Raw genomic sequence first — 16,778 nt, forward strand, 5'->3', positions numbered from 1 at the left:
ATTTACATAATTTCAGGGCCATTTTATTTTACTGGTGCTTCTTTAAATAAACACATTAGTGTGCTGTTGGGAATAAAACAAAAGCCATATAATACTAAGGGACTACTACATGGCCTTCACCTCACACGCAACTTTATTAACTTCATTGTAAATTCCTAAGAATGAGTAAACTTGGGTTTGTTGGTCGGTTTTCACAGAATCACAGAATCACTAGGTTGGAAAGGACCTTCAAGATCATCAAGTCCAACCATTAATCCAGCGCCACCATGTCCCCTAAACCATGTCCTGAAGCGCCTCATCCGCATGTTTTTTGAACACTTCCAGAGATGGCGACTCCACCACCTCCCTGGGCAGCCTGTTCCAATGCTTGACCACCCTCTCAGTAAAGAAATTTTTCCTAATATCCAATCTAAACCTCCCCTGGTGCAACTTGAGGCCATTTCCTCTTGTCCTATTGCTAGTTACTTGGGAGGAGAGGCCAACACCCTCATCGCCACAACCCCCTTTCAGGTAGTTGTAGAGAGCAATAAGGTCTCCCCTCAGCCTCCTCTTCTCCAGACTAAACAACCCCAGTTCCCTCAGCTGCTCCTCATAAGATTTGTGCTCCAGACCCCTCACCAGCTTCGTTGCCCTTCTCTGGACATGCTCCAGCACCTCAACATCCTTCTTGTAGTGAGGGGCCCAAAACTGAACACAGGATTCAAGCTGCGGCCTCACCAGTGCCGAGTACTGTTTAAATATTCTCAGGCATAAAGTAATAAAGTATAAAATGCCCTTCAGAAATATGCTAAGATCAAGAGCAAACTCATTCACATTACGTGAAAATAGAATTAGGATCTTTCTCCTAGGACCCTGTGTATCAAACTTCAGTATAGAGACTTTCCAAGTTAATGGTATAGAGCCATATTCTTAAAGATTTATAATAGGATTGCTGCTTTAACCTTAACCACAACATAACAAACAGCACCAATACGATGTTAATCCAAGCTACCAGCAACCTTAAGAATGTGCAAGGAATAGACACATACTGGCTGGAATTAATCTGCCATTTTCACACATCTGCCCAAGGGAGGTATTGTAATTGCAAAAATTTACTCTTAGACTGCTGAGACTCATAGTAATTATGTTTCTTTTTTAATAGAAATAGCCACAGGTAGTAATAAATTGGGTTTTGAGATGGGGAACTGGGCATGCATTCTAACCCAAATTACTGTGTAATTGTCTTTATTATAAAATATTATAGAAAACCTATGGCTCAAATTTTAAATCAGAACAAAACCTTTCCTTTAAATAAACGCTTCTCCTCCCATGGCTATTCAGCATGTATGCCTGTTTCTTCATTTACTCAAATCAACAAGACCAGTATGAATGCAAGCAATCTTTATGTAAAGACCTTTGCCAATACTAACCAAAATTCCTAAAGCTTAAATTTGCTTAATAGAAACAGCTTTCTCTTGCTTTACTTTCATGCAAGTAAAGTAGACTAGCAAGTAGGTCAAAATCTGGAAATCTAGCTACTCCTTCCTAAGGTTCCTTTGCCAGTATCAGGGGATGAAGAAAAGAGTGCATGGTCTACATTGATTTTAAATGAACTGAAATTAAAGTTTTCTTCAAAATTCTAGAAGCCTATTTGAAACCAATGAGCACAGGAAAGTACTTAAAATGAGTTATTTCACGCTTGAAGGAATTATTATTTCATTACCATCACATTTTTGTGATAATGAGACATATACTGTTGGGAAAGGTCATATATATGGTGGCCAATGAGTAAATAATAAAATAAATTCATCCAGTTACTTCTGCCCCTTACAATACCATATCCTTTTAGGCCTGAAAAGAAGCTACAGGTGGTTTAAACAGACAAAATACATTTACAGATTTAAACAAAATGAAGACTATACATTGACAGAAATAACATAAAACATTTTGTTTTCCCCTGTTTTTCACCCAGTGGCTACAAATCCTACTGGTACGTTCCTTGCCCCAGAGCTATGAGATGCAAATCATCATGTGCTTTTTAATACTTAACACTGCTGATGGAAGCAATTGAGTAAGTGTCAAATGACTTATACCTCCTTTTCATCATTACTCTCAATCCTGAAGTCTGATAGTGGGATACATAGTTTTAAGCAAGATGTGTAACTAACTTCCACCATGAAGAGGAAATTAGTTCCTTCCTTACCTATACTCTTGCTTCGAGGAAAAAATAACAGCAGCATTTGTCTCTAAACTTGATGCTTTCTAGGTTGCAGCAAAAGGTGTGGATCAACAGGATCTTCCAAAACACTGTTACATAGCTATGTACAGATAATACACAATATCCAAAAAAATTAGATGCATATTGGTCATAAATAATGTCTTTTATCCAGCTATATAGTTCTTTCGAATCCATGCTGCTCCTTTATCTATGTATCTCCACATACGCATTCATACACACAGTTATATTATCTGACATACAGTCTAGAAATCTAAAGTTTCTAAGGCGTCGTGGCTGCCATTTTTAAAAGGCTTTTAAATTCATTATTTTCCAAGCACTCTAAATTCCACTATTCTTATTGTCATTTGATCCACTGAAATGATGAAGAGATCAGAAAAGAACACACTTGGTACTTTACAGCTGTGGCTGGATAATCTTGCTCATGATCATCAAAGCAGGATTGTTTTTATGATCTTCAAATTTGCATATCAAATTACGCATGTCTATGTGAAAAAGGAAAAATATCAAATGTTCAGACATCAGGACTATCTCAATAGAGTACTAAAGAATGCAGTTGGAGGCTAAGTGAAACGAACAGCTTTGCAGCTTTGCGGTGGTTTTAAAGCAAAGGAGAGAATCACAGAAGCACAGAAGCAACAGGGAGCAGTTCAGTTAACACAGACTCAGAGATTCTGGGCTGAATTCTGCGCATGGTTACGCGCATCAGCAGCTCCACTCCTGTAAGCGATCTATTTAATTCAGTGGTGCTATTGACCTACATTAAAATATTCACTGAATAAGTGTTTTAACAATCATGCCTTGAAAGACAAAATACTAATGCAATTATACAAGTTAGTTTCCATAGGCCTCGAAATTAGTTATATGCTGGTTAAGGACATGATCCTGCTCTTTATAGATTTGTGGAAAAGCAGTCTTTTCCTCAATGCTGGTAGGAACAAAGCCCAAGTGCTGAATCTGAGGTGCGTTATTAAAACAATATTCTCTTTTCTTCACCTTTAAAATCTTATAGAATTTAAATATTTTCATTAAGGATTAATGAAAATTTAACTTACTTCAGCTCACCTTTTTTTAAAACTGGGTTATAGCTAAACAATCTTAACCATAAGTGGTTGCTTAGCAATCGGCAAAGAATGAGACAGAAATATAGTAAGTAAAGAAACTGGCTGATGTTCTGTGTTCAAGTCATGGCATTCATTAAAAACAACAGAATAACATCAACAGAAGTTTGAAACAAAATTGTTAGAAAAAGAATACATGTAACTGTCTTTAGGAAAAAATTATGCATTTAAAAGCTACAAATTTTGATTCACATGTCTGGTCTCTATAAAAAATCCTTTAGCTATTATTAAAAATACATTAAAATCCTTCAAATTTGATGAAGCCATTATTTACCTTTTGTTTTTAATTCAATTGTCAAGTGTGCTTCCAATGATTTTAAAAACAGTATATATCTACAAAGCAAGCAAGAATTTACAGCTTTGAAGACTTGAAATTGATTTTTAATGCACCAGCTTTCAAACACTACAAAGGCTGCTTTCTGCTGATAAAGACAGTAAACAAGAAATTGTCCTTTAAATGTTCCCTTTAATGTTTTTCTTTAATTAAAAATCAATCAAAAAACATTGCAACATTAAAAAAAATAAAATTAAGACATTAAAAAATGTTTAAGGTTTTTGACACACATTGCATTCAAACTAGAATGAAAACTTATGATGTTACTCCTGTTTACTTGTGTTAGTTTAGACTTTCTTTGCACTGTAAACATCATTAATCAAGAAATAAAACCACATAGAAGTAGTTTATCACAGAACACAGCTATTTTTATTGAGTAGAAATGTTAAAAATATGATGAAATAAAACTAGATGTTTTAAAAGTACTGAAAAAAAATTTTTTAATACTTCTAGATTATTTTAATCTATTCCTTTCCTCTAATCAGACCAAATCCTATTTATGTAGATTAGTTACATCTAGAGTCTCATTTATCCAACCTGTATTTATCCTTTGATCACAAAGCTTGTTAACTTAAATGGTCTTTTATTGTTATGATTCGTTTTCCCATAATTATGCAGTTTAACTGCCTGATTTTTTTGGAATAAATATATGCAAACGCGCCAATCATATTCAGCAGTGTTATGCTGGATGCTCAGTGAACTGTAAGAGCCATTTCAATACAATAAAACTGCCTGGAAATGTTCCAGGGCAAGGACTGCAAATACCAGTAATCATAGTGTCACTAGAACTAGTACAGGCAAATACAAGCATGTCACACATATATCAATAGATGGTCTGAAACACTGCCTGAAACTAATTTTGCATGTCTATCACTGCAAGAACTTACAATGCATCGATCAGAGGTCCCACCCACACAGCTGAAATTGTACGTTTGTATCTTGTAACAAGACTTTTTCTTCTTTCCCCTTTAGAGTTCTCCTTTCGTGTGCCACGGACGCTGCAGCACGCAGCCACCCAGCAGGGAACAGGATGCAATTAGAAACTTTTCTGTTATGGGTAAAAGTGTTTTATGAAGCAGAGGAGCTCTGATCTGATACATACATCACAAAGCCAGTAGAAAGGTCCATGGCTAAAATAAAATACTGTTCACCTGCAGGATTTTACTTGTCTAGATCACTTATAGCATACTAAATTGAAAATAGATCATCATGGGACTGATTGTCTTGAGGCATGAAAGAGGAGGTACCCCTCACTGCATCAAAGTGAGATGTAAATTGATCTTTATGCTGTCCTGTACAAGTAACATTAATAATTGGCTGAAGCTATGCAGTAATACCTTTATATGTAGAGGGACTCCTCAATTTTGAAGACACATTACCAAAAAAAGCAGCTGTCTTCTCATCTTAAGCAAGTGAGAGATGAATTGATCTTATGCTACCCTTTCTGTACAGGTAACAACACTAACTAGTGGAAACAATTCAGCAGAAGAAAGAGATGCTTCTTGTGTGACCTTAATAAGTATGAATTGTTTCAGCAGCCTTTGGGATTTAGCTAGAAAATATATGAGTGCTCAAAGAGGTTATTTAAAGCGCTGCCTAATATCCTAATTAACAAGGACATTCATATGAATTTGCTTGTTCTTGAATGTAGTATTTAATACTGAGTATTTTATCTAAAATGCATAACAATTTATCTATTTTTTTATTTCTCGTAGGATTTACGGTAATTAATCCAGAATCTTCTTCTGCTAAAAAAAAGCAGACTGAAAAACAAAGGTTACACTAAAAAGATTGTGACAAATATATTACTATGGTTAGAACGCACCCTGGCTAAGATTTATGGCAGAGTGTACACTACTCCATTTCGTCTCATCATGTCAGCAAAAGCCGCAACAACTAGTTAATCTCCTTGTTGCCCCCTTATAAACATAACAAATGAAACACTTAAACGCAAGGAACTTTCCCCCAAAATAATTTTGCCACTCTCTTTCTAGTACATTTTTCTTTTTCCTTTTTTTTTCTCTTTAGGTAAGAGCCTGCAGTCCCCCGAGAGTTTCACTTGTTTCCTATATTTTTGAACCCTTTACTATTAATTTCACCACTTCTCTTCTTACAGCTGAAGTAGAGATGCAATTGAAAGTATAAAGCTCTTAGGCTATCTGCTGCAAAAATTTGTCCCAACTGCTCTACTCTGACCTCTTGACATCAAAGGATTGCTTCTGTACTTTTAAAGATAAAAACAGAACTGTGTTTCTGCTCCAGTCAACAAATCATTGTTTAAGTTCTTTTCACAGAAAATTCTTACCCGTTGGAAAATACTAATACTAGTGTCAAAATGTCTTTTCTTTATACGTGCAGGCACTCCTCAGTCTTGAAGAGGTATCTCAAGACCTCTGCCATGCGTCTTATAAGTTTTCTTCAGAAAGAAAAGGACAACCTATATACACACACTTTTTATATGTAGAATGAGTGTCTTGCATAACAAAAACTAAAACTGATTTGATAAGGCATTTTAACTTTTGTAGAAACAATGAAAGAAAGAGAAATCAAACAGCGTCTTTAAAAAAATATGTGTAAATATTGCCCAGTATGTTAATGTTTCGTGGGGAGGAAGGTAGTGAAAAGGAAGAAAAAATGCTGGGGAAAAAAGAAAAAAAAAAATTAATTTGAAAATAAATTCCTAATTGGTTTACAGACAAATGTTGTGACTTGGGAAGAAATTATTTTTTAACAAAATTTTTTCCTCATTGAAGAAGCCACGTTATAGCTACGCTTTCTTAGTAACAAGTGTTATTTGCGAATATTTTACATGCACCTAATGATAATTTTCCATGTAACAATATTTGCTGAATTTTATTAATAATGCTATATTATGTACAATTTCAAAAATATAAGAAAACGTGTGAAAATATATGTTCAGCAATATGTTCAATGGAGTCTGATTTCTTTCGGCTGCACACCTGATTATGTTACAGTCCACATCATAGTTACAAAATCTTCTAATTCCAGTCTCCTAATTGTTTGTAAAGAAGCTCTAAGAAAACATCACAGAATGCTGAAATCTAAAAATAAAGGGCCCAGTCTTACTATTCCTAGCTGCACTCTGTAAGGCTTTTAGTCACAATTTACTGTTGAACCACTGAAACCATTGATGAAGTAAAATTATGCTGTTGACTGAAATATGAGTAAGAACAGGCCTTTTCATCAACGTGGGTAAGGATAACAGAAACCTGAAAAAATCTATCATTAAAAGATAACTCTTCAAAGGATCAGTCATCAAAATTGCACTGATAATCACAAATTTGTGTGGATTTTCCCATTTAAGATTAGGCAGTGACAGTGAGCACCTAGATGAGGAAACCTCAGACAACTTTAAGTGCCGTTGAGAGCTGTGATCCAGTAAATCTTTCATGATTTGCTTCATGCCTTTCATTTTAACTGCACTAACTTTCTTCAACTCTTATACTTTATAAAACAGCAAGTTCAATGGAGACATTATTATTCTTAACTTCTTGGTTAATGAGAATTTCTGCTCTGGCAATATAATTTCTCATAATATCAATATTCTACTTCAGTTATGTTGAATATTGTACAGTTATGTTTATTGTTCTATATTACAGCAATAGAACATATTCTATTATATACAATTATATACAATACAGTTATATAATATAATTATATAATATAATTGTTATTGTAATAACAATATTCTGCTACTGTTCTATATTACAGCATTTCATCTTGGAAAGTTCTTTAGGTCTCATATGGACAAATCTGAAATACTATTTCTATAAACAATACCGGCAAGGAGCTCTAGATCAAGACCAGAGCAGAAGTAACACAAAACCGGAGTCCAGTTCTGCTTCCTCTGCCTATTTCAGCAGCCGGGGCAGATGCCGTAGTGCGCAGTATGTTGTCAAATCTGGTCCTAAGACATATATACTTTGTGTCAAGGTACTATGCAGTGTATCTTGACAATAAAAGAAATAATGCTTCACAAAAATATAGAAAAGATCCCATCCTGAAATTCTTACACAGCCAGCCCAGGTGTTGGCTTCACTGAATATGTAGAACTAAAGCTACAGAGGGATGTGACAGAAAATCATGCGAACTGCAGACTGTATTTACACAATGCAAACTTTCACAGGAGTTATTTTGCAAGACATCTAACCTTGTAAAACACTGTAAAAACTACCATAATGCATCTTAGTCAGGTAGTTCTGAAGTTTCATCATGAACAATTTAGTGTCCTTAGATACAGCCTTAGAATATGCAGCTGCAAAATTTTGGGAATTACAGAGTATGAACCTGCAAACTTGCAAATGTGTAGAACTGCCCCAGTATTCTCTTGGTGCAAAATGTTACCTTCTACTAGCTCTGATGAGAGAGAATAATATTCATTTGCAGCAGATGATACAGAAATAAAAATGAATACCTCTGTTTTCAGATAGGAACTTAAACAACTGAGAATGCAACTTCTTTGAGGAACGCTGCTTCTCCTTATACTGCAGTAGCTGCAGACTTCTTTTTGCAGTCTTGAAATATCTGAGCTGAAGTTTCTCAAAGTAAAGCATGGAATACTATACCTAAAGACAGAGCAGCACTAATATAACTTATGTTTTTTATTTCCCTTGAAGACTCTATGTTCTTAGGTACTACTAGACACTTGGCGATGAAGCTGCACTGGGACTTGACAGTAATCTGTTGACGCATCATAAACATCAGGTGCCTGAAGTATTAAGAATGATCTGTACTTTTTCTTAAAATGCTACAGGACTGCCTAGTACAGCAGCTATGGTGACTCCTAGCTTGAGAGCTTCTTGCAATAGTCATTCTTTTTTAGCCGTTGTTTAGCAAAAGCTGTGCCCACTGCTTTCTTTATTCACTCCCATCTCACTCCTGATACATTTACAAACCTCTCCAAGTTACACCACAAGTATAATAATAAATAATATCCAAGATGATCAACACTCCTTGCATATGTAGATATTTTTCTACACTACTCTTATGTCACTTAGAGGAACCTATTTCCAGAAACTATTTTTTTAAAGAAACTATCTGTTTCCCTTTATGCATCCACTCTTTTATCTATTGGAAGCCCGCAAAAAAAAATTATGACTTGTTCACCCAGGGAAAGGTGAACTGGTTAACTCAGAACTTTTTAGTAGCAGAGATATGAACATATATGTGTATGTTTGTACATTATATTTCTTTTTCTGATGTCTGCTCTTCTAAATAAAGCAAAATCCTCTTTCTCTTAGTCAGGTGAGTAGGTCAGCTTGATTTACTCACCAGAATGAGATGAACAGGATTTGCCTAGTAGTCTTTAAGGTCTAGAGTGAACAGAAATCTTCTTTCAGCCATGTAGAGTTGTCATTTTCTCCTGTTTTCCTCTTTTTTTCTCCCCAATAAAAATGAATAATCTGGACCTTAAGAGATTTAAAGGTTGCATGGAATTTTGCATCTAGCAGTAAGAACTGTATAGCACTGGCCTATATTGAAATATTTTTAACTGACTTGCCCTTTGAACACACTGTTTCTGAAGTGTGCTTAAAATATGATTGCTGAAGTTAAAAGCAATGAAACATGCTAAAGTGTAGTTGTTCTAACTTCCCAATACGTTACTAAACACTGTTCTTCATACACATCAACCTTATGTGCACATTAAATCACAAATGGTCTGTTTTCAGAGGCCTTAAGCACCCACAAGCCTCTTGGGCCAAGAAAAGCTGGAAGGATACTACATCCTTGGCTATCCATCCAAAATTTTATACCTCTATATATGTATACATGTTTAAATGATTTAATTTTTATGGTACTGAAGAAGTTCATTGATTCATGTAAGTAACACATGCAACCATGGCACATAGCTGGATGCTACAAAGTAGTGAGTAAACACACAAGGTGTTAAAACATGTGACTAATATACAACAGAAGTCACTTACAGGGAGGTGAGATTACACATATCAGTCAGTATTTTAATCAGTGATCATTTTGGGTCAGTCTGGAACCCATAGACATTAAGTAACACCTAATCCACAGGTATTCATTGATATAAATTGGGCTATCTGTAGAATAAAATACTATTCATGAGAAATAAGGGAATCATAAAGCCTATTGACTTTACTAGCTCCTACTGCAAAGCAAAACAAGTGTTATGCACTCCTAATAAGAGTGAGAAAATTTGTGTCTTACTAAGAAAGAAATTATTTATTTGACTTTAAATATTTATAGACTCAATTGGATGTACTAAGTAATAAAATAATATTTAGTATTTATATATCTATATCTATAGATATATAAATATGTACACATATATAAAAAAAGTTTTAATAACAGGCTCCTGCTAGAGAATTCTGCCATTAAATACTTGCTGAGAAAATGAGAGTGAAGAAAAGCAGTTCCACTGTATGAATTATATAGTGGCAGATTATTGTGGTTCAGTAACATATCTAGAAAAACTAAAGTGAATATTCACTAGAGAACACTTAACAATCGTTTACCATTCACTTATTGAGGTAATGAAGAAAACTTTTCTGAATTGACTAATGAAAAGAGATGATAAAGTAGCTGTTTGGATTCTGTATCTTTTTTCCGCTGGCTATACCTTTGATTCCTAACTGTGCAATTTACTTTTCCAGACACAGATTTCCTAGAGTAATTAAGTATATAGCAGATCCAGAGAGAGGGCTGATCCTTTACTATTTCTCCCTAAGCCTGCAGTTTGAGTTTTACATGAGGCAGAAGTGCAGGACCAGACACAAAGTAGTGTCTACATTCTAAATGCAAATTTTATATAAAATTTACTCCAGGGATGTGGAGATGGAGAATACAAAATTTATTTTAGTAATGCAAAATTATAGTGAAGAGGATCAGATTTTCCCATCTAGCTACTTCAAGTCCAGACCTTTCCTAAATAGAAGCCAACTACTCTGTTTCATACCGTGTATTTGTTTTGTCAATACAATTACAAAATACAGTATCAATAAGTATGTCTGAACACGTTGTTCACTAGGGAAAAATGAATGTTTCCTAATCTACTGGTTGGACCATCTAAACATCCAAAACACTCCGTGTAGGTATCAGGGAAAGCAAAACCAATATTAGATATGCCAGTATGTGCTTTGAGGAGTTACAGTTAACATATCCCACAGCTGTCGTAACAAAAACTCTTATAGAAACCACAACACACCTTTTTAAGGGAGAAAATTCCTCTTTTAGCTTTATATAGATCTCAGAAAAAAAATCATGATTGATATTATACAGTGAACACTGTAAAAAAAGGAATCATATTTTCCATAGGGATTTTACACTACAATTGAATCTTTACTACTCAGTAGCATCAATACATTAATTAATTGCTTTATATAGACAATACATGGTTGTAGAAAAGTATATTTTTCTGGTTTTTAGTAACTATTACACTCGTCAGTAGGAAAAAAAATGTGGGTTTTTTTTAGCATTCTGACAACTCCATTGTACAGTTAAAAAGTTGACATTACTTAAAACAAGTGTCATTGAAAGTTATTTGTTTTTTAAAGCATGAATTATAAATCAAATTATCTCCGGTTGTGCCCTGACCTAAACTCTTTCCTGATGTGTCACTTTTTGTTAAAATCAATTTCAGATTTTAAGTATTGCTCCACTCACCTAATTGCTAGCAACACAAATTCATGATAGGCATAAAATGCAATTGTTTCTGTGACACATCTCAATAGTGGGTTGAGGATTAGCTCACAGTGACCTTGTTCAGACAGACTTTTTTCTTTTTTTTTCTTTTTTTTTTTTTTTCTTTTCTTTTTCAGTTATAAATATTCAGTTTTACAGGCCATCAGTTACTGGAATTTTGGTTACGTAGCCTGCCAATTACCACTGGCCACTTCTATTTAGTTTAAAACATTAGATGCAGCTGGCAACTAGAACATTCGGTGTTCACAGACTGCAGGGTATGGTAACTTAATGGTATTATGAATTTTCTTTTGGTACATCAAGTGTCTACAGTGCAACTTCTTTCCCACTAGCTGCATACACAAAATGAGTCTGTGTCACTTCTGATACACTCAGCTCATTCCCCTATGACTCAGAACAGCATATTAGGAGAACCACAGGATAAAACAGATATGACATTTCAAATATATTTAATAGTCATTATCCAGAGCCTGCTTTCAATCCAAATGTTAAAAATCACTTTGGAACATATCTGTAGTATTTGAACATTAAGCTGAATTAATCATGAAGTAATACTTTAAATTAAATCAACTGGAGCCAAATTCTGCCCTCACCTTCACTCTTTGAGTTCACTGCTCTGGAAATACATCTTCTGAGTTTGGACTTTAAACTACCTGCTAAAAATTAACTAATTCTTCGATTAGCACCCTATATCCAATGGTCCGAATTCTGCCATTTCTCACACTAACAAAAGTTGGTAGAGGACAGTGTGGATATAACTGGCAGCAGAATGCAGCCCAGCTGCAATTTCTAAATGAGCTTTGGTAGCAGACAGAGGATGTAAGTCTTTCACTATAAAGCAATCATCAATATTGACTCAGGCTACTGGAAATCTGACTAGTTGTTTTGCTGTTTTATGACAGGATGTGAGTTTTGTTAACATTTGGGGGTAGGAGGGAATCACCACATACATTTGCTCTCTATTTGACTAAGCAGAATTTTCAACGCTGAAGGGTTGGTTGTTTATGGGGAGAGGAGGAGGCAATGGGGCCCCAATGATACTCTTCTGCATCAAAAAAATAAATATTTAGGTATATATATTCTAAAGAAGAAATTTAAAAAATTAAAAACATACATCTTGGAAAGATAGCTCATATTTACATACAGGATTGGAGGGCTATAATACACTGTTGCAATAGATGTCCTCAGTGTGTAGAGTTTCTCCCACGTCCTGTTAGTTACTGCAGATGGTATGACAGCTTCAGAAAAGCCGTCCCCCTTCTCCACTCCAAATTAAAGCAAAGTGAAACCTGTGGAAGTGCCCGCCTCTGTCTGATGATCTTCTGGGAGAATACCCCAGTGTGCCCCAAGTGTACTAAACGCCTGCCTGCACTCTCACATGCACCTCTTTTGCACTGCCATAACACTGTTTCAGTGGGCATTTACTTTTGAATCACACAGGCATCACCAGTGTGACAGCAGAACCAGACCCACCAGATGTGGTCTGGATCCACTTTCATTAAGTCCACCTCTCTTTAGTGACTTGTGTTGATCCCTTCAGTGGTGCCTTACAGCAGATTTCACTGCAGACAAAAGGTAAAGTTAAACCAGCGTCTAAAGTGAGGTCCAGGGTATTCTAAAAGTCTCCTACCTGAATTATGGACATCCGGCTCGGGGGAGCCTCGCTGGCGTTAGTCCCTTGCCCTGTGAAGCTGGTGTGGCAGCCCACATGTCCCTGGGGTACGGTCAGGTTGTTGGAGGCAGGCTTCAGGTACATCACCTCAGACCTGGGAGAGCTGAGGGGCAGGCGGGTCTGGTAGTCAAAGTACATGGGTGAGGTGGCCAGGGATGGGCTGCTCACCACGTTCATGACATTGAGGGGGCCCCGGCTGTCCTCGCCCTCACTGGGCACCAGCATAATGTCATTCTTGCTGATCTTCTTCTTCTTGCCCTTGCCCCCTCCACTGCCACTGCCTCCTCCTCCCCCGCCACTGCCTCCCCCTCCTCCCAGCTGAGGGTGGCTATACTCAGCAATGCGACAATTATAGGTGCGGATCTCCTTGTTCTCTCGCTTGCACTTCACAGCAATAGTGATCATGGCAGCCAGCAAGATGATGGAGACAGTGCTCAGCGTCACGATCAGGGGCAGCGACAAGTCCCAGTGTGGTCGCCGATGCTGCTCGCCATTCACCTGCGGCTCGCCAGCCTCGGGCAGGGGCCCTGCCAAGGCCCTGACAATGAGCTTGGCCACTGCAGAGAGACTGGGCTTGCCATGGTCACTGACTTTTACCACCAGTTCAGCCACAGGGCTGAGCTCCTCCCAGTAAGGGTGCAAGGTGCGTATCTCACCACTAGTGGGGTCCATCTCAAAGAGGTGTTCCTCATTGCCTTCCACAATCTCATACGTGAGGCGCCCACTCTCCCCAAAGTCACTGTCCAGGGCGCGGACGGTGCCCACAGGGTAGCCCACCCCAGCATTGCGTGGCACCTGCAGCTCAGCGGTGTCATTGATGAGGGCGGGCAGGACAATGAGGGGTGCATTGTCATTGACATCGAGCACAGTAACGCGCACCGTGGCATTGCTTTCGCGGTGGGGTGAACCTGAGTCTTTGGCCAACACGCGAAACTCAAAGTGCTTTGTCTGCTCGTAGTTGAAGCTCCTCAGGGCATAGATAGCACCATTGGTGGGGTTGACAGAGACATAGGTGTAGATGGAGACGTCACCCACATGCCCGGGCAGAATGGAGTAAGAGACTGTCCCATTTTGGCCTAGATCAGGGTCCTGGGCCAAGACAGAGCCCAGGTACTCTCCAGGGATGTTGTTCTCAGGCACCTGTAACACATAGAGGTTCTTGCTGAAGCGGGGTGGATTGTCATTCTCATCGAGGATTCGGACAGAAAATGACTTGGTGGAGTTGAGCGGGGGGTTGCCCCCATCACGTGCCACGATGGTGACATTGTACTCATCCTGTGCCTCACGGTCCAGGGGCCGATCAGTGACCACAGTGTAGAAGTTGTCATAATTCTCCTCCAGGGTGAAAGGGACAGCTCCGGGCCCACCACCGCCACCCAGCACCCGGCACTGGAGCTGCCCATTCTTGCCCGAGTCACGGTCAGTGACCCGCACCAGGGCAATGACAGTGCCTGGTGGGGCAGCCTCACTCAGTGCTCCCTGGCGAACGGAGACAAAGCCGATGGTGGGTGCATTGTCGTTGCGGTCAATGAGGCGGACAGTGACCTTGCAGTGAGCAGGAATGGGATTGGGCCCCAAGTCCCGAGCCTGGACATCGATCTCAATGAGGCCACTCTCCTCATAGTCCAGATTGCCCTTGACACGGATGAGGCCACTCTGCGGGTCAATGCTAAACAGGTCACGGACACGATCGGGTGCATAGCCACTGAAGGAGTAGAGCACCTCTCCGTTGGTACCCTCGTCAGCATCAGTGGCATTAAGGTCGATGACAGCAGTGCCCAGTGGTGCGTTCTCCGGCAGCTCTACCACATAGGAGGCTGCCTCAAAGATGGGGCTGTTGTCATTGGAATCAATGAGGCGCACATTGATCTGCACTGTTCCTGAGCGTGGTGGGTCGCCGCCGTCCAGTGCCGTCAGTACCAGGGTGTGATGACTCTGCTCCTCACGATCTAATGGCTTCTGGATGACCAGCTCAGGAAACTTTGTGCCATCACCGCGGGACTTCACATCAAGGGAGAAGAGGCCATAGTCATCACGGGTGAGCAGGTAGGTGCGCAGCCCGTTGTCCCCGGCGTCTGGGTCGTGGGCACTGGTGAGGGGGAAGCGGGTGCCCGGCGCAGCATTTTCTGAGATGTCCATGTCCACTTGGTCAGAGGGGAACACCGGCGCGTTGTCGTTCAGGTCCTGGATCTCCACTTTGATCATGCAGATCTCCTGGTCGTTGGCGAACACCTCGAGGGACAGCTGGCACTTGGCGCTGCGCCGGCACAGCGCCTCACGGTCGATGCGCTGCTTGGTGTAGAGCAGCCCGCTCTCCCCGTCCACGTCCAGGAGGTGCGGGGCTGAGTTCTCCAGCACCCGGAAGGTGGACTTGGGGCCGCGGCCGCCGCCGGGGCCGCCGCCGGGAGCGCCGCGCTCCGCGGGCAGCATCCCGCCTCCCGCTGCGCCCGCCGCCAGCCGCGCATCGCGGCCGATGTTCCCGATGACCGTGCCCGCTCCCTGCTCCTCCGGCACCGAGTAATTTAGGTTCTTCAGAGACAGGGCGGGAGCCCAGCAGAGGAAGAAGCAACAAATGGAAAGGTACATCCCCGAGCAGGGGTGGGGGTGGCAGCAGCTGCAGCGGCGACCAGGGTTGTCCCCGTCTTCTCTGCCTCCTGCGCTGGGTTTGTTCTTCCTCCTCCTCCGTCAGCTCGCTCTCTCTTTTTTTCTTTCTTCCTTTTTTTTCCTTCTCTCTCCCCACCCCTATATTTTAAGTTCCTTAACCTGTTGCTCTAAAACATCTGCAGAGACGCGGGATGAGAGGCAGCAAATGGACCATGTAGCTCAGAGGGAGGGAGCAATCGGGGGGGAGGGGGGGCCACCGGCGGGGTGGGGGCAGCTTCGGCTGCGTTTCAGCAAGCGCTTGTGCTTGCAGTCCCCTCGCAGTTACTTCGGCTCTCCAACTTCGGCAGTGGGAGGATTTCAAAAATCAGAAAATTTGCAAAAGATCTTCTCCTCCGGGCGGGCGAAGCGTTCCTGATCCTTGAATCCCCGCAGATGTAAAAAAGATAATAAAAATAATAACAGTAATAAAAAATCGGCGGCAGTGGTTGTTTTTCTAAAAACGATCAAAAAGATTTTTTTAAATATGTGTATTTATATATACATAGGAAAGGGGGTGGCCTCAGGTCTGTAAGCAGGGGTAGAAAAGCTTATTTGCTACTCATCGCTTGTGATGCGATTGATGGAATGGAGGGGTGGGGGAGACACAGAAGGGGAAAAAAAGTCTCAGCTTGTTGTCGAAGCCCTCTTCGTGTGCGGTGAGAAGCAGTGAAATGTCTGATTGCACCGCGGGGTTGTTGGTTTTCAGGGAGTGTTTTGCTGCATTTAGAGATCTAATCTTGCATTGCTTGCGGCGGAGAGCTGCATCTCCCTGCCATCGGTATTTCCCCCCTCTCTCTCGTACACCCTTACTATTTCCTTCCCGAATCAGAAGGCGAGGGAATGAGGATTGCAGAGCAAGAGGGGAAAACAAAATAGACAGAAACCTCAGCAAAAACTAATGTCTGGATGTGTAGTTTCCTTTCTCTCAGTCTACTACCAGCCTCACACTCGTCCTTTTGTGGGGAAAAAATTAAGAAACGCACCAGCTGATCGTCATCATTAGCAGTAAATATATATTTTGAGAGAAATCACAGGCTGTGCTCAATCAGCTGCACATTTGGGTTTCTTTAAGACAGGCCAGTAGCCGCCGCCACCACCACATCC

At 40.1% G+C, this 16,778-nt stretch overlaps 1 protein-coding gene across 1 annotated transcript in view; it reads right to left on the reverse strand.

The window, feature by feature from the left end:
- The window catches only part of PCDH17 (protocadherin 17), a 97,767-nt gene extending 81,585 nt beyond the window's left edge, over window positions 1-16,182 (reverse strand). The window contains exon 1 of the mRNA XM_082006917.1: window positions 12,990-16,182. Within this exon, the coding sequence (XP_081863043.1) occupies window positions 12,990-15,617 (2,628 nt within the window). The 5' untranslated portion in view covers window positions 15,618-16,182. The remainder of the gene's footprint in view (window positions 1-12,989) is intronic.
- Window positions 16,183-16,778: the final 596 nt, after the last annotated feature.

The sequence above is a fragment of the Phaethon aethereus genome, assembly GCF_964289735.1.
Source record: "Phaethon aethereus genome assembly, chromosome: 1".
NCBI classification, from domain to species: domain Eukaryota; kingdom Metazoa; phylum Chordata; class Aves; order Phaethontiformes; family Phaethontidae; genus Phaethon; species Phaethon aethereus.